The sequence below is a fragment of the Artemia franciscana genome, chromosome 11 (assembly GCF_032884065.1).
Source record: "Artemia franciscana chromosome 11, ASM3288406v1, whole genome shotgun sequence".
Classification (NCBI taxonomy): domain Eukaryota; kingdom Metazoa; phylum Arthropoda; class Branchiopoda; order Anostraca; family Artemiidae; genus Artemia; species Artemia franciscana.
Genome location: NC_088873.1, coordinates 3270146 through 3294079, shown reverse-complemented (window position 1 = coordinate 3294079; position 23934 = coordinate 3270146). Strand labels below are relative to the sequence as shown.

At 34.7% G+C, this 23934-nt stretch overlaps 1 protein-coding gene across 1 annotated transcript in view; it reads right to left on the bottom strand.

Annotated features, from left to right (window-relative positions):
• Positions 1-23934, bottom strand: part of LOC136032696 (alpha-amylase 4N-like) — a 55161-nt gene that overhangs the window by 7580 nt on the left and 23647 nt on the right. Inside the window, exons 7-10 of the mRNA XM_065712997.1 lie at positions 20545-20669; positions 17314-17382; positions 7099-7246; positions 2792-2907 (exon numbers count right to left, since the gene is read on the bottom strand). Of these exons, the coding sequence (XP_065569069.1) occupies positions 2792-2907; positions 7099-7246; positions 17314-17382; positions 20545-20669 (458 nt within the window). The remainder of the gene's footprint in view (positions 1-2791; positions 2908-7098; positions 7247-17313; positions 17383-20544; positions 20670-23934) is intronic.

Below are 23934 nucleotides of genomic sequence, written 5' to 3'. Positions count from 1 at the left end.
GTTTGTGTGCTATCCCCCTTTTTATTGATCATTTTGATAGACTTTGTCTTAAGGAGCAGAGGAATAGCAATCGAAGATCGTGGAATCAAATGGGGAGGAAAAAATCTCCTGGACTTAGATTGTGCTGATGACTTAAGCATCCTAGATGAAAGTGTTAGCAATATGAATGACCTTTTAGAGGTTTTGCGAGTTCCGGATACTAGGATAGGTTTGAAAATTAATGATAACAAGATTAAGTCTTTAATGCTAGGAATAAGTGAAGAAGAAAAGGTGATTTTGGGTAACAAAAACACTGATCAGTGTGGTCAGTTTCACTTACCCTGGTAGTATTATTAGTAAAGACGGGGGGGGAGCAATATTTTAAAAGTAAATTATCCAAGGCTCAGGGTATTTTTTCTCAGTTAAAATAATTTTGGAAGAATTGGAAGATAAATCTGCAAATCAAGATTAGAATATTGGAAGCTACAATGATGACAGTGGTCAAATATGGCTCTGAAGCATGGGTGCTCCGAAAAGCGGATCCAGATTTGCTAAATGTTTTCTAGGGAAATTGTCTACGAACTGTTCTGGGTACCCAACTGACTGACCGTATTTCAAACTTAATAAATTAGTAAAATGTATTTTTACTGTTTAATAAAGTAGAATTGAGAGAAAGAGTCAAATTGTTTCAAACAGTAGGCTGTACAAAAAATGTGGCTCCATCCCCCTTTCTAGCACTACAATGAAAGAAAGGTTGAGATGGCTAGGGGACGCTCTGCGAATGAAGGATGACATATTGCCGAAGATCGTCCTTTTCGTTCAACCGCCTAGGGCTAAACGTAAAGCAGGTCGTCCTCGTCTGGGGTGAGAGGATGTCATAAATAAATATTTGAAGGAAATGGGAACTTCCTGGGAGAGTGTAAATAGGGAAACTTTGAATAGATTGGGATGGAGGAGGAACGTGAGTAGCTGTGTTGGCCTCTGTGGCTTGCTGCTGCGGTGAGTTGTTTGTAATAGTAGTAGTAGTTTTCTTAAATGATTACTCCAACCTTTAGAGGAGTATTTTGACTCATATACTTAGTTTTAAGCCTATACTTATGCGAATCATTATTAAAGTTCACATATTTGTAAAGAGTTTGGCCTTTATTTTAATGTTTTAAGATGAACAGAGGAGATGATATGTCATATGAACCAGAGTTTAAGTAGATGAAAATAGCAGTAAAGTGGCTACCGTTTGCTAACCAAATCCAAAACGTTAATATCTATGCACTTCTCATGCATTTATTTTCTATTATACAAATCCCCAAAAAAACAACAATGTTGCAAAAACATCCCAGCTTTGCAAAAAAAGCAAGACCAAATTTTATGCCAAAAAAAATGAAATTAATTGCAAAAAAGTAATGATATTAATTTCTTCGTCTCTGTACCATAGCAAGACTTGAAAAAAAAAAATCTTTCACAGTAAAAAGAAGATTTAACATTAAGTTTTACAGCCTGGTTGTGAGAGCACAATCCCAAAATACCCTTTCGACAGCCTAATGAAGTTAGGATTTTAAATTCCCCCTCCATGATTTCATGAAGTAAAGATTTTCGCCTCCCAGTTCGCTTTTGTTGTAATACAGACAGATTCCCTTGATAAATATAAATTTAGTCAGACCACACAAAGTAACTGAGACTTTTTTTTCAAACTTGTTTGGAAAAAGAAATATTTTTAACCATTAAAACTTATTGATAACTCAATAATTAAAAACCATTACAAAAATACTTCAAGTGCTACATCGTCAAAACCCCTAGCGGAGCAAGTGGTCCCAACCCCAAATCTGCCACTGCTCTAGGGGGCGCGTGCCCCTACCTGGATTCACCACTATTAGACTTCACCCAATATTATTTGGCGCATTGAGCATTTGAATTTGACGATGACAATTATTAGGGCAAGTCAAGCTGTCACGACGCATGCTTAAACGTCACACGACAGTAGCTAGTCTAAAGATAATACCAATTTTCGTATAAAGAAAAAGAGGAAAAAAGGGCACGCACAAAAACAAGCCTAAGTAGTATGAGTAAAGAGAATAGAGTGGGGTAGAAAGGAAGCTTTCATGACTGTGTTTACCTCAGGTGACATGTTTGCGATGCGTAAAAAGGACACAAATAAGTATGAAGTTTTTCCTATCAAAATGACTCTTGTCCATCTTAGGTGGCATTTTCACTTCAGAAATATCCTGTTGATAACAGAGAGCAAAATAACTCTGGCAGGATCATGATTGCATCTAGTGGGGGAGGGAGTAGGAGGTTTGAACCTCGCCCCCCTATTTTTTTTTTGTCTGATTGGTAAAAACATAACAAAAATGCATCAAAACAAAAAACCTGGATATGGCCTTGTGCAGGATTAACCAGCGTAAACCAATTAGGAAAAATCTGAAAAATTGCTGAATACGGAGTTACCCTATGTGGTTACTCACGAGGCTACTTAATAGGCCTACGTATATGACAGGTTACGTAAAATTTGAGCAAGAGATCTAATGTATACGATTCAATAATCCACTTCGAGTTCCAGACCCCCAAATTTGTACTCTATTGGTTAATATCTTATCAAAGAAAAGGCTAAGGGTTTTATAGAAAAGTTCATATAATGTCAAAAAGATATCACTAAAAGATGTGTTTGGTAGCTTTAGCAGCCACGGTAAGTGACACTGCCCGAAATGTATTCTTTTAAAAATGTGCCACCAAAAATGATTTAAAATATGTTTCTACATAGGCTGCATACTATATCCCAGCTGCCCTTCAAAAAGAGCAAAAGGCGAAAGACCCTAACCTGAAGAGTCTGCTTCATATCATGTCCAGAGTTATTAATTGCGACAAAGCCCTTGCCTCCACGACAAAATGCTATTTGATTGTTGCCATCATCCCACCAGTCATTCATCCCTGTACCTAAAAGGTAAATATAAACTAAGTGTACCATATCTAACACACTGTGGTAGCAAAATGAATAAATGGAATTTCTTAAAATGGTTTAATGCTCTACTTGGCAATTTTTGGCACAGGGTTTGATTCCAACTGTCTTAAGGCCGGGTGACAGCAGGGGCATCGTTTGGGGGGGGGGCAGGTGCTTCCGATAATTTGGAGAAAAATTACTATATAAACTAAGCGCCTTGACTATCAAAATATGGAACCGCCTTGCTCCCCCCCCCCCTTTCAATGAAAATGCTGAAGTTACGCCCTTGGGTGACAAGCTTGTTACCTGTTCGTGAAAAAAGACCCAACAACCGAAACTTCCATTTGGCGCCATATGCACCATCAATAGCTGTGGAGACCTTTATCCTATCTACCATATCTACCGTGGAAAAGTTACAGAAAATGACAAAGATTTTTTTTTTATACCGCGAATTTGGAAAAGCTATAAGACTCTGAATACGACAGCCTTTAACTTTTTCTGTTTCACCTGCCTCAGTTATTTGAGATTAAAAGTAAAGTCTTGCAGATCACAGGCATTAATAAGAAAAAAACGTATAAGACCTTTTTGTAATCGAATTCTGTATCCATTTGCAGACGTAAAATAGTCTAATATAAGTTTTTACATCATAAATGCAATTTTTACGCAAAATAAATAGTTTTTGATACTTTTGCCTTTTACAGATAGGAAAAAAACATTAAAATGCGGAGTTCAAATCCAAAATCATATAATTATGAGCCTTGTTGATCACACACGCTACCAACTGAATTAGTAGAGCTTGCTTAGTTACTTTTACTTTATCTATGCATGAAAATAAAAAGATATTATCTGGAGTTACCGGGCATTGACAGTTATTTAGTTTTCGATCGACTATAATTTCTGAGGTGCCCAATAGTACCCAAAGCACACATGGAAACTTATTAGCTGACTTTGCCTACTCTTTGCTAGTGCTACACCCCTTTAGTGGCTCTTAAAGTACCTTTCCTGGAACACTTTATGGGAAGCCTTTCATTTGTGGTTATTATGCCATTGGCAATACTAATGGCAGTGAGGTCATTACTTGATCTTTAAAAAAGTGGATCCTTTATCGAGACACAACGTGATAAATACATTCCTCCCTATTAACACACTGTCTCCCAATATTAAAGATTGCTGGTCACTCAGGGTATTCAAAAGAACCGGAACTAACCTCGGTTTCAAACTCTATATTTTAACTTCTGGAGAAGAGGTCCCATGGAGAATTCCCTCCATGTGTATGTTCATTCTGGGAATCCTTCTAGATGAAAAAAGGTTTTTCAAATATATTAGTTTTGGCTTCCGCTAAAATGCTTCAAAAGCCTTTGTAGCTCAGAACTGGTGATCAAGCTATGCTTCGACTCTAAAATTGATCTCATGGACTCATAAATATTTAAATATTTACTCATAAATATTTACTCATGGACTCATAATCATAAATAATTGACTCATAAATATTTTGTGTGTTTTATTTATTCCTCATTTTATAGCAACAATATTTGGTGTTCAATGTTAACTTTGCACATGACGAATATAATCACGTCTAAAAATGGGATCTGATTTAGTGAAAGGCATCCAGGCGTCTTAAAAACACAGTTTTGGGCTCAAAAACAAAATTTTGTTCCTTTTTTTTTTACCAATATTCAAGAGTTTCAAGATTCATTTAATAAATTAACTATCGTAGTTACGGCTAACGCACCAACTAATTTACGCTACCTTTGATAACATAGCAAATACGATTTAATTACAGTAAGAAAGTAGTTAGATTTAAAGATTTAAATACTACTTTTAAGATTTAAAGTAGTAAGAAAGAACTGTCCTGCAGCAGCAAAAGGACGGACTCAAACTTGTTTCTGTGGCCTGTGTTTTCACTAACTACATTAGTAAGGGTTAATATGGAGCAGAACTCATCATTTACAAACCGGAAATGCTGGGGGACTTCACGCTACTTTTTTAGGATTACTTTATCCCCTTTATGTGGATATCATACGAATAGATAACAGGCCGGGCAAATCTAGAGTGGCCATTTATATTTATGCTAAACTCTTTTTCTTTCTTTGTGTGATTCCAGTTCACATTTATGTTTTGTTAGATATCAATGTGTATGCTTGATCATTTCTTACCAGTCATAATTTTTTTCCTCTTTTACAGTAAACCTTTATTGGTCTAAACTTATGACGGCTAGAAATAGATTGATAGCTGAAGACGCGTCTGAAAAAGTTTTCTTTATCTGGGGAAGGTATATTTCACAATCTTGGCAATGTTTATTATAAAAGTAATAAGAATTGTCTTATATTTGTCTATCACTTTCAAGTAGGTTTAATTTATTTGCTACTCCTTGCAATACACTTTCAAATTACTTCTTCAAATTATTAACTCAAATTAATAATAACAAATTATTATTAAATAATTGACCATTAAGTTAAATAATTAATTATTAAACATTAAATTTAATTTAATTATCAATTAATTACAAATTATTATTAAATAATTATTATTATTGTAATTATAACAATAATTATTAAATTATTAATAACAAATTATTATTAAATGTTGTTACCTCATCGAAGGAGTTAATTTGAACAAAATATCCAGCATTGGTCCACTTTTTCGATGACAATTCATAACAAGATCTCCCTTTCATGAAAATCTCACCCCCAACCCTGGCTTGAGTGCTTCAAGCCAGCCCTAGATATACCATTTAAACAAATTATCATTAAACGTAAGATAACCCTATTATAAAGGCTGCAATGGTTTCAGCCACTTAGAAGATAAAAAGTTAAGCAGAATTTCATTCCGTATGAGTAATAATACCCCTCTCTGCCCACTTAAAATCCTTTGGTGAAAGTGTTATTAAGGACATATTCAACAAAACTACAGTTCATTGAAAATTTTAACTAAATATTCAGAATTTTCTCACAAACATTAATTGTTCAGCAGAAAAACTGAAAAAGCAAGATGGTACCAACCAATTAATAATTACTGACAATAAAATTTAACAGCAAAAAATTGGATTTTTATTAGGAAAGGAGCCCACATCATATTTGGGTTAGACCCGGGTATGATTTGGAAAACGGCCAGAAATTAATTCCAGAAACACGTTTTTTCAACTGAAAGTAAGGAGTAATGTTAGAACTTAAAACGATCAGAGATTTTTCCTTGTATAATGGGGACTGCCCCTTCCTCAATCACATTCAATCAACGGCCATTGTGCTTCAGCAGTCGTTCTTTGACAAAATGAAATTTTGACAAAAAATCAAACTTAAATGTTAAGAGAGAGAGGTTCAAGAGGGGGCTGCCCCGCTCATTGATGGAATAATCTTTGTTCATTTTAAGTTTCTTTGTTGCCCTATACTTAACGCTGAAAAAAAAAATTATTATTATTATTATTATTTCTGTTCTATACACGGTCGCTACTACGGTATCAATTGTACGTATATGTTAAGGGCAATTGTATCACCACGTGGCAGCATGATCTCTGAAACTATAAGAATATTTAGAATGTGTTCCAATAGTTCTTAATCAATTAATACAGAAGTTAACCATAAACACAAATAATTAATCAATCAAACAATCACTTAAAGACAAATTAAACAATACAAGCCACAAAAACGAGGAGTGAACATATGGAACCACAAAGTCACCAGTTTAATGGACAAGCTGCTCTTGCCTAAATATCCATATATTTCTTATCATAGAGGGAGAAATTAAAAAGCATTATGCAGAATATTTCGTTATATCAATAATTCTCTTCAAGATAACTGGGTTATTAATAAACCAAACTGAGCAGGGTCTGTTGATCAGTTAATCCGTTTTTTTTTCTATATTGTTTGCGTCTCAGTATATTTTGAACTGTCGTTTTTTTTTCAAAATGCCAAGTATCTTTAATGGCTACAATGCCTAACATCAAAATAAAATAGGAATTTAATGGACGGAGTTTTCAAATTTCTGGCTATTATGAGGAGGTGTTCACTCTTCACTATGTTGCAGAAACCGTGATTAAAAAAAAAAACAAAAAAAAAAAAAAAAAAACAAACAAACGAGACGCCTTTTTCTACTTTTGTGAAAATTGACATTGTGCATCAAATATCATCCTCCTTTTCTCCTCAATTATTGTTATTTTTCATGACTGAAATCTTTAAAATGAAACTTACCAAAAACGGTATTTCTAAACTCGACCATGCTGTAAATCTGACGCCATCTATGTTCACACACCCATCCTCCACCACAAGTGTCATCTGAATTAATAGGTACATTAATGGTATTGTAGTTACTATCGTGAGGTGGCCCCTGGTCAGTATTCTGGAAAAACATAAACACATTTTAAGGTAGAATTCTGTTTTATTTTATTGCTATCAAACCGAATTTATAAGAACCACGTAGATAAAACCATTAGTTTCAAGTGATCCTTTAAAATGCTATTTATAGCATTCTGTTGCTCCACCGAGGAAACGAGAAGTGCTTCCCAAGCTAATATGTTGTTCTTCTAAATGTTTAAGACCTCCCGTCAAAGTTTTTTTTACCTTGAGGGTTCCAATAACATACCTTCTACTTCAACAAGAGCAGTGACGGCCCTCTGCTTTTAGCAACAACTATAGCCGCTGCTCTTTTCGTCCCTTGATGGTTTAAGATGACGAAGAAGTTTAACGGGGATCCCCTCAAAACATATCTGTTATTAATTTTCTTCAAGACACAGTTGATGTTACGTAGTAGGACTTGCAAGAGTCAGCTAGTCTAGCGGCGAAGTCCGGGTTGTAAAACAATTGACCATTGTCAAATTTTACAGGCGATGATGACACAACCTTACTTGACTTGTTTTGGTTCCGTGGGGACCTTTATAATCTAAAAAAACTGGTTTCGAAGGTCACCGATACGTGAGTTGTTAGATCTTGGGGTTCACTCACCTCAGTATTGAAAAAGAGCTCAATGTGTTAACATCGAGGATATTATTCTTTACTAATGCATACGTTTACTCTATTGGATATTGAAGGTGCTAACAGTGGCGAAATGTGAGGTAGAGTGCCTAAAGTATCATTAGAAATTACAAGGAGTTTCCTGCTAACCCTTGTATGTGACGAAATGTTTGCACGATATGTAATATCATTAAGCAAATTCAAGCCAGAAGAACAGTAATGCTTTATAGCAAAAGTGAATGTAATGCATATACAAAGATTTCAAGACGGACAAAAGTCAATAGCGAAATATATTGAAGACAACGATCTGAATCAGTCGATAGAAAAAGGAGTAAGTTTATTACTAGCGGGAAACAACCTTCATTCTATGTGAGTATATAATCGTTAATGAAAGTGTCAAGATTAAAATGACAGACTGTGGACGGACAGACAATTATAGGAAACCTTGTTACTTTGTGAAAATGGTTAATTGTAGATAATAATTTTCAAAGATTGGGTGCAGAAGAGAATCTTCACTAAAAGAATGATTGACACTATAATGAAAAATGAGTCTCCGTCTTTGGACTATTGTCTGAGACTTATGTATCGTGGTCTTAAAGCATTTAGTCAATCTATTGACATAATAATTGAAACAAAACAAAATGATGTTGCGCTTATGGTTGAAGATTACACATAGCTTCAGTTACTCCTCCCATTTATCTAGTGACACAGTAAGCATCAGCATAAATGACAAGAGATAGCAAAGTATCGTCATTTTTTGATCTTGGGTCATTTTCTTTTTTTCTGGCGAGATAATCAACATTGAAAAGATGTTTTATACCCTGTCCATTTTGTTTTATATATTGAGCAGCTGGTCATCCTGTGAGGATTGTAGTATTTTCACCTGCGTGAACCAGCCATTTTTTAAAATCTTCCCTGATTTTTACAAGCTAGGGCACGTACAAGTGAACGATGTTGCTTTGTCCGCTGCTTAATTTCTTCTGGCAGTTGAACAGTGCCTTTTGTTAAATTTAAACAAAGCTCAGATTGGAGACTAAGGAATTCATTGTCAATGCAATGTTTGAGCATAGCCTTCGGAAACCACGGTTTTGAATTACCTCGGATGGAAAACAAGTATCTGTTATCATGTAGTTTCTTCTGTGTCTTAATGGCAACTAATGCCCCTTTTCTTACTATTCACGGATAGATGTGCGGTAATTTCTTTGTCAAAAATATCCATGACTACAAGTAACTCTTTTGGCGTGTTTTGTTTGAGATTCTATAGTACGTAACCATAAGGTTTATTAGTAGCTTGATAGCATTCTGAGAGTAAAAATTAAGGTTCATCCTGATCTATTTCCCTATTTAATGTTATGAGAGCACTTGAATCATGAAAAACCCAATAGATGATATAGTAAGAACAATTCAATGCAAGTGTTCTCATACATTTGTTCTGATGAAAGAAACTATGGAGAACAACTGTTATTGAAATTTTTCATGATGAAACCGGACTGTAAATAACCGTAGCATTCTCCTGAGACCATTTTTCAACGGATTCAGCTTAATCATCAACAATCAACCACATAATTCCTTCAATAATATTAAACATGTCAAGTCCCCTTATGAATTTAATGTTTGTTCAAATAGTCTTTATTTTATCAGAGGACTCTTGCCACACACCATAGCAATAACAGATATTTTTCGGATTTTCTAAAAATATATTATCACGAAATTGAATTATTTTCATTAATTGTTTTTTTACAACACACTGTTGATCCGCAAAGAAATGATCTACATGGAGTTTTAAATTAATACATATTAGTCTTCTCGCTGTCAAAATACGACTAACCTAACCTCAATTTATCGAATAAATGGTAAAGAAATAAAATACATCTTTTCTTTAATACAAGAATAGATGCACTACATATTTATGCCATATTTAAGTAATTACTTGAATATATTTACACAGAAATTTAAAAACGGTCGGACATTTAAAAAATATTTAGAAATAGTGTCATCCCGGGTAAGTGGGACGTCCGCTGTGGTGTCCAAAGGCTAGGCAGGAAGGGTTGGGGGCCCGCTGCAGATTGGTGATGATGGTAAAAAGAAAAACTATAATATTGAACACTTTTGAAATAAACGACTCCGCCTTGCGGAAAAAAAAAACACAAAAACACAATAAAAAACCTGTTGATCTTGAGACTGCTGGGATAGAGACTCTAGGGATAGAAAAAAGTGGACCCTCCTCCCACAAGCTATTGAGGTTTCTCTAGACCGAGATGTTATCTGAACTCTATATATATATATATATATATATATATATATATATATATATATATATATATATATATATATATATATATATATATATATATATATATATATATATATATATATATGTCTCCATCTGAAGTAAGGTAATGACCATGTGGTAGTACTCTCATATCGTCCGCACGCATATATACTTTATCCGATATGGCCGACATGGCACCCTTTTCAAATCTAACTGTGTATGTTTGAAATTTTAAAGGGTGAATTGCAATTAACTCCGCTCTTGAAAATAAACTATTTTCTGAACAGTTCCTATAAACACTCATGTTGAAATTTTCCTTTATATAGTGTGAGGGCACCCCTTTGCAAACTTTTTTTGATATCCTAGTTCAGCGTTTGCAAACAATATACCTTCGAACCCGCAAGCACACCCTGGGACATCAATTCATTCCTCGTATCGGATTAACAAAAAATCATATTATTCGGAGTCTGGTGCCTCACTAGCTCCGGGTAAATGGACTCATCCCAGTTGGTGTAGTCCATTCAAAAGCTAATGTGAGTACCATTTTCCAATCATCTCTTAAATTTTCATTTTTTGGAGCTTACATACGTGGTAATAACATTCAAAATGAGTTTCTTGGAAAGTTCTAAATTGGCAACGTGATCAGCAATATTTTGCACAAAATAATATTTCTTTTTTTCTATGCGCAAGGACCATATCAGAGTCTAAGATCGTGGACAATGTAAAATTTGGATCTGCATTTATTCGGGCATATCCTTTTGGGTCGGTTACAACGGCACAACGACTCCTATTGTGCAAACTCTCACACATCTTACCGAAGGTGGAATTTAAAATAAACTCAAAGATCATTTTTTTTCAGCCTTCGTTACTGCCTCCGATCGTTTACTGACAATTGTGTCAATAAACGTCTTAATATATGGCTTTTCATCGAATTGGAGGGCTCCATGGCTCTTTGTGACCTTAAAGCCGTTGGCCAGCATTCACCGCAAAAACACATGATGTACAACAATATTCTATTTCAGATGAAGGTCAGTAACAAGCTTTTTTGGAAATCTTCCAGTGCATACCCTCATTGTCTACCAAAGAAATATTATAAGGACTCTATGAATCCCTTGACACGGGCTTATTTATACACGGGAAAACAAAATCTTTCACCGAGTCATGAAGTTCCACTGGTATTTCACTATCAATTTTGAAAAACGATCCTTATAGTCCGTTTTCGTAAACGGTGGTAACGTCGGTGAAACGTCGATCACTAGGAGTATCCAGCCATTTTAAATTCCAATACGGTAATTTGAAATTCCTATAACAGTAGTGAGACATTTTCGATGGATAAAGGGAGTTCATATTAAGAAAAACCGCATTCAACTTTTCACCGGTGCCTTGTCGAGTCGAGTCAGTTTCCAATATACGATCCCTGTGGAAAATATGCCCTCCCCACAAGGATCTCTCTACAAATCAGTGCTGATCCATGTCAGCAATTAGACCTATTTCTTGTTTACTGATTTTAAGAACGAATCCATCACCAGATGAGGAGTTAACACAAAAACTGTGTGAATCTAACAAACAAAGTTTATTTAAGTACATATTATTATTTGCAACTGTTTTTCATTTGAATTCCAAGAGAAGCAGCTTCTCAGACTATTTGGGTATTATGTTATATGAAAAATTTACACATGCACCATCTCCAACTTCATCTATATGCAAATGTGCCAGCGCTGACAATATGAATTTCAAATCATATTTGGAATTGTGTTTATAAACCGGAAGAAAATATTTCTGCTTAACGTTTAAATTACAATATTTATGTGCCAGTCTAAGAAAGGTACTCCCCCCGATAAAATAAATTTCTTAAATGGTCATGGTTGCGGACTGACATTTTCTCACTACCCTCAACAAATTTCCCCTCACACCAAACACATATATTTATTTTTAATTGCTAACTCATCCTCTGGTGATAGATTCATTAGATAGTTTATGCTGCGCAGCCTTGAAATTGACTATTTTAATAAGTACAAACACAGCCGTGCCTACACAATCTACCCCACCCAATGTCTAAAATACCTTTACCAATTGCATTACTAATAGAACCTCTTTGCACATGGGTGTAATAGACTGCAATGGCTTTTTGTTCTTTAACACGATTCACTTTTGATGAACAGTACACTTCCATGAGTTTGGCCTTGATATCTAAGGCCACCTTGTCACTCTGCAGGAGCGAATTTGAAAGTTCTCAAATCGCAAGATGGCACCGTCTCTACGGACTGGCTCCCTTGACGCTTACAGTGCCTCAAGTGATGTTTTAATTTTAATTCTTTATAGAATGTATAGAGACATATAGGACAGTTTTAGCAGTTCCTCCCTTTACATAAAATTTTCCCCTCATTTTAAAAACCGGCTAATATTGAGATTGGATTTTGGAAATTTTGAGAAGTAGGTGTTATATAGTATAAATAATATTGGAAAGTTCGTCCGGGTCGGCGTGAGGTATCGTGATGATTTTCTTACATAATTAGTTTTAGTGTCTTTTCAGTCTATGTTTTGTTGCTGTATTTTTTTCGCTTGTTTTGTGTATGTCACCAGGACCAAATTTGGCTTTCGTGTGAATAAATCTATCTATCTATCTACTTATGGGGAATAGGAAAGAAATATACAATTGAATCAGGGTCTTTGGCAGGCTTGTAAAGAAGCCCTACCCAGTGATTCACCAATTATATGAAACCCCTTTTTATCTTTAAGTTACCCCTCTTCATATTATGAATCGTACTGTAACACTCAAACCCTAATATCTAAATGCTCATTTACCTTCTCAAAAATGCCTATCCCCTTTCAGGCTACAGGATATTACCCCTCTAAACAGTTAAAATCTACTTTAGGAAACTCTGCCCTTTTCCGACCCCCATTTAACGCCAAATATCCAAATTTATCTCACTAGCCTCAATCTCTCCGGGGTTTTTGTCCTGCGACGATGACTGAATGCTTGAAGTACCCTAGGCCCGTATCAAAACGGTAGCGTTGTACACATTGACAACCCTCAAATCTGAGTTATATTCTGCATCCCCCTCCTTCCCACTCCCCTCTTAAACTAATTATTTTTGATATTTCTTTACATTTAAATCTAAATTTATGATTTCTTGCTGTCTTGCTGCTATGAATGGCCAATTTCTCGAATTTCCTTGCCCTTTTCGGGGGAGGTGGCATCGGCTAGAATTTTCCTTCAATAAAAATAAATTTAATTTTTCATGAAGTAATTGGGTTAAAAATCATAGTTTCCTATAAAATTCACTTCTAATAGCCCATGTCCCCAAGCATATCATCAAAATTTGTGCATAAAGAACAAAATGTTTTTCTTTTCCTAATAACTTAGCCTAATTTCAAAATGCCCCCACTTAAATTTAAATCATCGATATTGCACCCCATCCCTTCTATATCAATGTAAGAAACCTTCCCCCCTACTCAATTTAAATTGTTGGCTTTCGAAGTAGTTTTCACACCGCAGCGTGGATACAAAATGAAAATTTTGAAAGAAACTTTTTTTGAAGAAAAGTAGTGAAAAAAATTTCAACTTTTTAAAAAAATGTTTTATCATTCCGGTTTCAGAAACTTCTAGTGCTTTAATTCCAGGCGAAGTGCTTTAATTCCAAGCAAATTGCTTTAATCAATCGAGAAAACTGAGTTTCTTTATACAGAGTTTTCTTAACAGTTATTTCCTTAAATGGTGATAAGAATAAGTCTTCTAGGTGGTTCAAAATACCTTCCCAGGACACACGTTACCCTGTAGACCCACTTCCAAAAGTGTCGTTTTCCACACCTAATCAACATAGCAAGAAAGTAGCTAAACTAGAATTTTTGAGAGATTTAGGTAACTTTTTTATGAGAAAAATTTATAGTAAATAGAGTAATCTAGAGGAAGGGGCAACACAAACAGTAAGCTTTTTATCTTTAGCCTGGGGATACATCTGATAATATTAAGGGGGGGCGGTTTCACATAATAATTCATTAGTATAGTCAAAAGAACACATCTCCTATTCCCCACGTGGAATCCCAGTTAAAGATTTAATCAATTCAATCCTTGTCTTTAGTTTTAGCGAAAATAACTATGTTTTTCTCAGAATATTCACTCCTCTTCCGCAACTAACTAACTTAAGACTAATAACTTACACTCAACCTTTGATCCCCTCTCCGAATAAACATTGACTATGTAAATTATTTAATCGCTTTTTTTCATATGAAAATAGAGATTATAAGCTCATCATCCCCCCCCGACAAAAAAAGAATCAAAATTCAGTTTTAGAGATTATTTTAACTAAAGGCATTCAACTAAAGGCATCTAATTTTGCAGACGAAAACTGTTAAAAGCGACCCTTTTCATCCAATTATTTAACCATGTGTCAGATTATATTTGCTCACGGTAAATATGTATTTTAAGCTGAAATACACCCTACGCACAAGGGTTAATCATTAACTTGGCTTAAACACATCTGTCAGGTTAGCAATAAAGTACCTTTCGAATAGGGATAGAATTTAGCTTAAATCTTTATGATAGAAGAAAAAATCTGATAAAACTTTTTTTTGCATTAGGGGGAAGGGGTGGGGTTTTAGCTGTATATCCAATACTTGAAGTTATAGTAGGTTAAACTTGGGTATAATGTTCCCCATTTTTTTTGTTGGGGAGGGGTATGTGCATAAAGACTCACCAGCATATAGGCAGGCATCCAATTCTTTTTCAAGTTTCTAAAAACACCCGTTTTAGAAAATCGAGTTGTATGAAGTTCAAGATTCGATGTAGAACCGATGGAATTCTCATTCTAGTATCTAGTTCCATACCCCCAGTAACAATAGAAAATTACCCGCTCTTGATAGAAAAATAAAATGACCATTGTTCCTAGAAAAACAATGAGGATGAAGTGATGCTTCTGTTCCTGAAATGGTGGGACACCGTTTGTTTGTCCTGCTAGTAGAATAACATGCCTTTGTTCCAAGAAAATCGATGCTCGTCTAGACTGTGTAACGGCTCTGCTCCTAGAAACGGTGGAAGAATCCTTTGTTTGCAGACAGGAAAAGGCTATGTATTTGTGAAGCATGAAAATATCGGGTTATAATCAATTTGGTTCACAGCTCTACTTAAGGGCCCTTGAAGGTTTTTCCTGGCTCTTATAGGTTTTTTAAACAATTGAAGAAACTATTACGGCACGCGTACGCTCGTATATTGACGAAAACATTTCATATTATGTAAAAACCAAAGAAAACATTTGGCGGGGCACTGAAGGTTTTTTACCTTCACCTGAAGGTGAATTTTTTTAAACATTATTTTTTAAGCAATCGAAGGAAAAACTAACTCTATTATGTAACAGACACCTATATCTCTTAGAAAACATTCCATATGACGTAACATTCACTTGCGTCTTGAAGAAAATTAACAAAAGCTTCGCCTTAGTGGAATCGCCTTTGAACTTCTTCGTTATCTTAAATCATTAAGAGAAGAAAAGAGTATAGGCTATGGGTGTCGTCAAAACCAGATGGCTGTTACTATTGCCTGCCACCATTTTCATGAATTTTGAAGCTCTTTTTCAAAATTTCCATTAATGTGTTTACTTTTGAATTTTAAGGTAAGAATGGATTTTAAGTTCCAATCGATATTTAATATGATCCATGATGTAAAAATTATAATCGGATGTTCGGTACTCGGCACCCAAAGCAGGCCAGGTCTCGGGTCCTTACATTCTAGAAGTATCTAAATCTGGGGTTATTATAAACGAAGAAGTGAAACTTAAAACAAACAGAAATTACCGCAAAAATATTGGTATTATCACTGCTTTACTCAAAAGGCTGTGAAACTAAAGTCGGTTCTTTGATACCTAGGTTAAGCTTCTTTTTCTCTAAGATTGGGGTAGCAATTTGCTAATTTTGGTGCTTTAGAAATGAGCTAATTTACAAAACATAAGAATTAACAAACAAAATTGTTATAGGAATAAAATTTTCGGATAATTTTTTTTTTTATCTCACCACACCAGAACTGGAATTTCATCTTTTTTCTATGTCTCTGGTCAAATTTGTTGCACAAGAATAATTTATCATTCGGCTCATTTATAGCTTTTTTTTCTTTTTTTTTTTATTCAGAATGCCATTGCTAATTTCAGCACAAAGAAGACTAAAAATAGCGATGTATGTAACAATGTGGCAAAGAAATACATAAGGCGTGACACGATATACCGGTATTCGTGGGATTAATATTTATTAAAACTATAATTCTAGGACGACAGATGTCAATAATATAGATGGAAGACGGCTGAGAATAAATATTCATTAATTTAATATTTCACCCCCCCCCCAAAGATTTAGATATGAAACCAAAAGAGCTCGATATTGATTTTTGCTATTAAAAATAGTGTCCATTGCGGTTTTATTTTAAATACAAGAAGACAGGGCTGTATCCATGATCTTTTTTTTGGAGGGGGGAATTAAAAGCATTTTTTCGGGGATGGGTACAAAATAAACTTTAAAAACGTACCAAAATTTGTTTTGCATTCATTTCTGATACATTTTTACGAATCATACAAACATACAAACCTCCTCTGGATTTGGCCTTGGAAGAAGATTCTACCTTCTACAATTATTTATTGGTTTTCCTGGGATAACAAAATTGTCAAACTGCTGTACCGAACTTAGATGCCTTTGAGTTGAGTTAACTAGAAGATACTGCACTAAGTTTGGATTCCAAGGAGCACCAGCTCAAATGCCGAAGACCTGAATTGTACGTTCGACTTGCTTTTATCTAAGTAAGGAAGGACTTTATTTTTCTAGTCACATAGGTGTGAGGTTGAATTGTTCCTCAGGATTTTTGAAATGGAAAAATTATTGAAATGGAAAAAATTAAAAGGTTAAAATCTACTAGAGTATTATATCTTGGCTATCAGAAAATATTTTACATGAGACAAACTAACACGGATGCTTGAATGCAATGAAAATAATTGAATACAATTGAATACAATATTTAGTACAATTTATTTTTATTTATTAATTTCGTTGGAACATGTTTCTTACTGCTTGAAAAGTGAGGAATACATTCTTAGGCTTATGAATAATAAAATGTTCATTTGAAGGTTTTTCTATATTTTGTTTTCATAAGTATATTTTGAACTATACAAGCATATTGAAAATATTAAATCAGATAAATATCTTACGTCAAAAAAGAAGCTAGACATTATTCGTGTCCATCCATAGGGATAAGCAAGCATGAAACCAACAGCCATCTAGAAAAAAAATATATTTATCATTAACAAAAATCAAAATCAGGTATCAACTGGTGTAGAATAGAAAACAAAAAACACAACTGATTTCAAGAAGCTATGTTTGTAGTGAAATTTGTATAGCCCTTGTTTCAATTGTGATATCTGAATAATTTTGAATCTAACCCATATTACTGCACGGGTATGGGTTATTAGAGGCGTAGATAGGCTTTTAGGTACCTGGTTAGAGTCAGTTTGGCCCTCCTTCCTCAAGATACCAATTCACGCAAATGTAGAGGGATGGGCATGGTTTTTTTTTTTCCGATATTCTTAAAGAAGATACAAAAAGGGTCAAAGAAGAGTGGGATGCATTTGTGTTTTTTTTTTGTAAGAGGAATTAAAAAAAATAATCTAGGGGAGAAATATCTTAGCCCTACACTTGCTCCCTCCCTCCCCCCAGTTGACACCTTACCCTAACCCCCCTTGACAGCCCAATTGAGCCTATGCTCCACGAAATAAAGGGTGCGTTCGGTTGTCTAAGTGACAGCTGATGCACGTTTATCAATTGTCCACTAGCCTATGCCACTAAAGGTAATAGCAAATAATCAATGGTCCTCAATAATACTAGAGTTCTGGAAAACATCCACTGTAACAGTTCGTGGTAACGAACTATAGGTTAGGAGCAACCCGGCTCATTTTTGATATGAATAGATACATCAAAAGAATTGGATTTTTATGCTGATTTTAAATATATAATTTTCATCAACTCCTAATTGTCATTCAGTCCTAACCATCAAAAGTTACGAGCCTGAGAAAATGTGCTTTATTTTCGAAAAAGGGGGAAATACACCCCCTAAAAGTAATTTTGCAGATGATTCTATCTGCAAAAATATGGTATTTCGCATTTTGTACAAGAAAAAATATCACGGATGTGTGTTTATTTGTTTTTTTCCAATGGGGTGGTCTTATCGGCCCTGTGGCCCTAGAGTGTTGCGAGAAGGCTTATTTGAACGGAAATTAAAAGTTCGAGTGCCCTTTTTAAGAGAGCAAACATTGATGGGCATCTAGGCCCCCTCCAACGCTCATTTTTCCCAAAGTCACCGGATAAAATTTTCAGAGAGCCATTTTATTCAATAGTCGAAACATTTAATAACTATGTCTTTGAGGACGACTTAATCCCCCACAGTCCCCGGGGGAAGGGCTGCAAGTTATGAACTTAGCCCATTGTTTACATATAGTATTGGCTATTGAGAAGTATACAAACATTTACAAGAGGTATTTTTCTAGTGTGTGGGGGGGGGGGGTCAGGGGAGAGGGTTACGTAAGATTTTTTCCATTGAGGAGTTCTTATGGGGGAAGAGAATTTCCATGAAGGGGGCGCTGGATTTCCCAGCATTATTGAAATAACAGTCAGAAATTAAATTAAAAAACACAAGTTTATTCAACTGAAAGTAAGGAGCAACATTAGAACTTAAAACTAACAGAAATTATTATGTATTTGAGGGTGTTCGCCCCCTCGTCAATATCTCGCTCTTTACGCTAAAGTATTTTTAGCAATTTCAAAATAGCTATTTATTCTAATTAAATGGCTTTTGGGATTCAGGGGGCATTCTTTAAGAATTGGAAAAAAATTCGAACTTTAGCGTAAAGAGCCGGGTATTGACGAGGGGGCAAACCCCCTTTTATTACATATACGATGGAGTTTATTCCCCTCTTAGGCTTGTGATTGTTATTAAATAAGTAAATAAAAACAATTTTTCCAACTCGAAGTAAGGAAAAACATTAAAACTGAAATTATTGCGTATATGAGGAGGTTGCCCCCTTCTGGGTTGCCCCCTCATATATGTAATAACAATCAAGTGAAAAATCTGAGAAAATTGCTGTTCAAAACAGATCGCGGTAACGAACAGTAAGTAAGGAGTGACCCAGCACAATAGTAACCGAAACTCTAAAAAACGTTTTTTTAAAAAAAAGGGTTTTGATACCAATAGATATATTCAAAGAATTTGCTTTTTATGCTAATTTCAAATATATAAATTTCATTAAGTTTAATCTTACCCATCAAAGGTTACGAGCCCGTGAAAATTTTCCAGATTTTCGAGTAAAAGGAGATACATCCCCCAAGAGTCCCCTGTCAGCAGATCAGAGAACCCTACTGCTTAGGTCTCAAGCTCTTATCTGCAAAAATGCATTTTTGCCAGAACAAAGATCATGGATACGTTTTTTTTCATGGGTGGCCGTATCAATCCCGTGGTCCTAAAATATCAGAAGATGGCTCGTTCGAGCCAAAATTGAAAGTTATAGTGCTATTTTTAAGTGACCAAAAAATTAGAGGGCAACTAGGCCACCTCCTCTGCCACTTTTTCCCAAAATCGTCCGATCAAAATTTTGAGACAGCCATTTTGTTCATCAAAGTTGAAAGGCCCAATAATAATGCATTTAGGTATAACATGACCGCCCCCCACAGCCCCAGGGGACAGGTCTTTAAGGTATAAAATTTACCCATTGTTTACGTGTAGTGTTTGTTATTGGGATGCATGTATACACTTTCGGGTAGGGATGGGGACAAATTTTCTTCTGGGGGTTTTTCCATGGAGAATTTTCCATTGAGAGGGAATTTTCCAGGAAGTGAACTTGTCAGGGGAAATTATACACCGTGAGAATTTGCCAGAATTCTTATACAAAATTCTTCTTATGTGTCTTGCTTTCTCTTTTCCGTCTCGATTTCACGCGTGGATTGGTTAAGAGTAATTGTCCGTGGTAAATTTATTACCGGGATTGAATTGTCTAGAGGATATTTCCATGGTAAGGGGCTTCTTCGTGGAGTTGGGGTCAGATTTCCTGGCATTATTTAAAAAAAGATCAGAAATTCAAAAAAGTTCTGTTGAAAGTTAGGAGTGATATTAAAACTTAAAACGAACTTTAATTATTCCGTATATTAAAGGGGTTGTCCCCTCTTCAACGTCTCGCTCTTTACGCTTAAGTTTGACTCTCTCTCGCAGCTCTAGTTTTTAAACAATAAAAAAACTTTAGCGCATAGAGCGAGGCGTTGAGAAGGGGACAGTCCCTTTCATATACAGAATAATTTCTGTTCGTTTAAGTTTTAATGTCGCTCCTTACTTTGAGTATAAAAGGTTCTCTTTTTTATTTAACGTAGACCAAAGAACAAAAGAGAACATTTAAAACCTTGTAAAGTTTAGAGTCCTTATGGGTTATAATGTCAGGTCCTCCAGCACCATGACCTCTCTGGTTGTCATGGTTGTCAACAAAAACAACTGCGCTGGTTCCAGGAAGCATTCCCCAGCCCTCACCTGAAAACATATAATAGAAAACATGTTTGAATAGATTAAAAACTCAAATCCGTTTTTCCAAAAAATATAGAGATGGCACTAAAACAAAATATGAAAAACTGAACCACAAGAACACAGAAAATTTTATAACCAATTACATTGAAAAAAATAACTAAGTATTTCAATAAAAAGCAAGAAGTACTATTAAACATTAAAAGAGAAAAAAATTCTCATTGTCAATTTCAAGTTCAAAAGAAGTCAAGTTCGAAATGAACAGAAATTACTTATGCAGAAATCGATCATAAGAGAATCAAAAACTAAACAAAGGTCATAAGAAAGCATCTTTAGAAAAAAGAGAAAGGAATTAAAAAAACTTAAGCTTAATTTGTTCATAGATAACCAAATTGAATTTTTGTATAAATGACCTAGACGTGCATGTTAAACACATTAACAGTTCAGACAAAATATTTTCTTAGTAAAAAAAAATAGAACAAAATCCGCTTATATAGCTTAAATCAGGGGTCTTTGCAGGATTTTTAATGTCTAAATCTCTAAATCTCTACTCTAAATTTTATTTTTTTTATTTTTTTTTGGGGGGGGGGTTGATTCTTATTGTTGTTTTTTATTAGTACGAGGCAAATAAATTTCCAAAAATACAAGGAGAAGGCCAAGGATTTGTTTTCATTTTTCCAGAAGTGGGTTAACAAAAAGAGGTACTTTTAAAGCGTTCAAAAAGGGAGATATTCTCTTCCTTTTTCAATCAAAATACCAAAAATTCATTTCTAAAAATCTATGGGGTTCGAAAAAATCTAGAGGCCTATTGCTCTCCACCGGCCAACCTACCCACTTGATTGGTACTGAGGATAAGTTGTGGGTTGTCTTTACGATTTAATAAATAAATTAAAAATAAAAGTAAATTAAATTTGAAAAAAAAATATTTCCTAAAGATAAAGGTCTTCAATGAAAACTGAAGAGCGATATCGTAACTTAAAGCGAGCAAAAGTAAAGTAGTATAGTAAGTCAAACAGTTCGTGGTAACGAACTGTAGTAAGGAGCGACCCGGCTCAATAGTAAACGCAACTCTAAAAAAACAGAATTTTGATGCTAAAAGATACATCAGAAGAATCGTATTTTCATGCTGATTTTAAATATATGACTTTCATCAAATTAGTATTTGTCATCAAAAGTTACGAGCCTGAGAAAATTTGCCTTATTTTGGAAAATAGGGGGAAACACCTCCTAAGAATCATAGATTCTTAACGAAAATCATACCATCGCATTCGGCGTATCAGAGAACCCTATATCAAAAATTTCAAGCTCCTATCTACAAAAATATGGAATTTCGTATTTTTGCCAAAAGACAGGTGCGTGTTTATTTTATTTATTTATTTTTTCTTTTCCCCGGGGGTCATCGTATCGACAAAGTGGTCCTATAATGTTGCAGATGGGCTCATTATAACGGAAATGAAATGTTCTAGTGACCTATTTAAGTGACCAAAAAAATTGGAGGGCACCCAGGCCCCCTCCCACGCTCATTTTTTTCCCAAAGTCAACGGATCAAAATTTTGAGATAGCCATTTTGTTCCGCATAGTCGAAAACCACAATAACTATATCTTTGGGGATGACTTACTCCCCACAGTTCCTGGAGGAGGGGCTGCAAGTTACAAACTTTGACCAGTCTTTACATACAGTAATGGTTATTGGGGAGTGTTCAGACGTTCTCAGGGAGATTTTTTGGTTTGGGGGTGGGGTTGAGGGGAGGGGCTATGTGGAAGGATCTTTCCTTGGAGGAATATGTTAAGGAGGAAGAAAAATTCAATGAAAAGGGCGCAGGATTTTCTAGCATTACTATAAAAAAAAAAAAAAAAAAAAAAAAAAAAAAAACATGAAAAAGTTTTTTCAATTGATAGTAAGGAGTAGCGATGAAACTTAAAAAGAACAGAGATTATTACACATATGAGGGGTTCTAAAAATACTTTAGCATAAAGAGCGAGGTATTTAGGAGGAGATAAATACCTCTCTCTTTATGCTAAAGTATTTTTAGTAATTTCAACTATTTATTCTATGGCCTTTCTGATTCAGGGGTCATTGTTAAAGAATTGAGACAAAACTTGCGATTTAGTGTAAAGAGCGAGATATTAACGAGGGCACAAACCCCCTCATACACATAATAAAGACATAAGAATATAAAAGTTTGTTACGTAAGTTAATTTTTAAGTTACGTATGTTTTTTACTAATAAAAACGTTCGTTAAAAATTAAAAGTTCTAGTTGCCTTTTTAAGTAACTGAAAAATTGGAGGGCAACCAGGCCTCTTTCCCCACCCCTTATTTCTCAAAATCGTCTGATCAAAACTAAGAGAAAGCCATTTAGCCAAAACAAGAATTCAAAAACGTTTCGAAATTACATAAAAAAACTAGTTTTTTTTTAACTGAAAGTTAGGAGCGACATTAACACTTCAAACGAACAGAAATTACTCCGTATATGAATTGGGTTGTCCCCTCCGCAATCCCTCGCTCTTTAAGCTTAAGTTTGACTATTTGCCCCAATTCTACTTTTTAAAACAATTAAAAGCTTTAGCGTAAAGAGTGACGGATTGCGGAGGGGACAACCCATTTCATATACGGAGTAATCTCTGTTCGTTTTAAGTTTTAATGTCACTCCTTGCTTTCAGCTAAAAAAAACTAGTTTTTTTATTTAATTAAACTTGAAACGAACAAAATTTTGTAAAAGGAATTAATGAAACCTAAAACGAACAATTAAATCAGCCTCGAATATAATCCATGCCACTATGAATAAATAAATAAAACACAAAACCGAGCAGAAACTCAAGTGAATAATCAGATCAAAATTACGAGCACACATTAACGCAAATAAGAATAGGGATATCGTGCTCTCAAACCTCTTAAAGATAAAAGTCTCACTTTGTGCTATAAAGTTCTAACGGTGTCTTTTTCATTTCGTCATAACAACAGTAGTAAACAATCATGATACTAATCAAGTTTACGGAAAAGAAAACAATTTCGTAAAATAGATATATTTTTCACTTTTAATTCCTTTTACTATCTAAAAGGACATTTTTTTGCAATAATTTTGCTTTTAATTCCAGTTAATTCGAAAGTGTAGAAAATTAATACTTAAATGCACTTATCAAAACTTCTACTGTGGATTTTTGGAACTATCTATTTAATTGACTGAACCAACATTTGAGTGGGCAGTCAAAACACAATTCACTGAATGAGTTTTTATACATTAGAAAGAAAAAAACATTTAAATGGAAATTTAC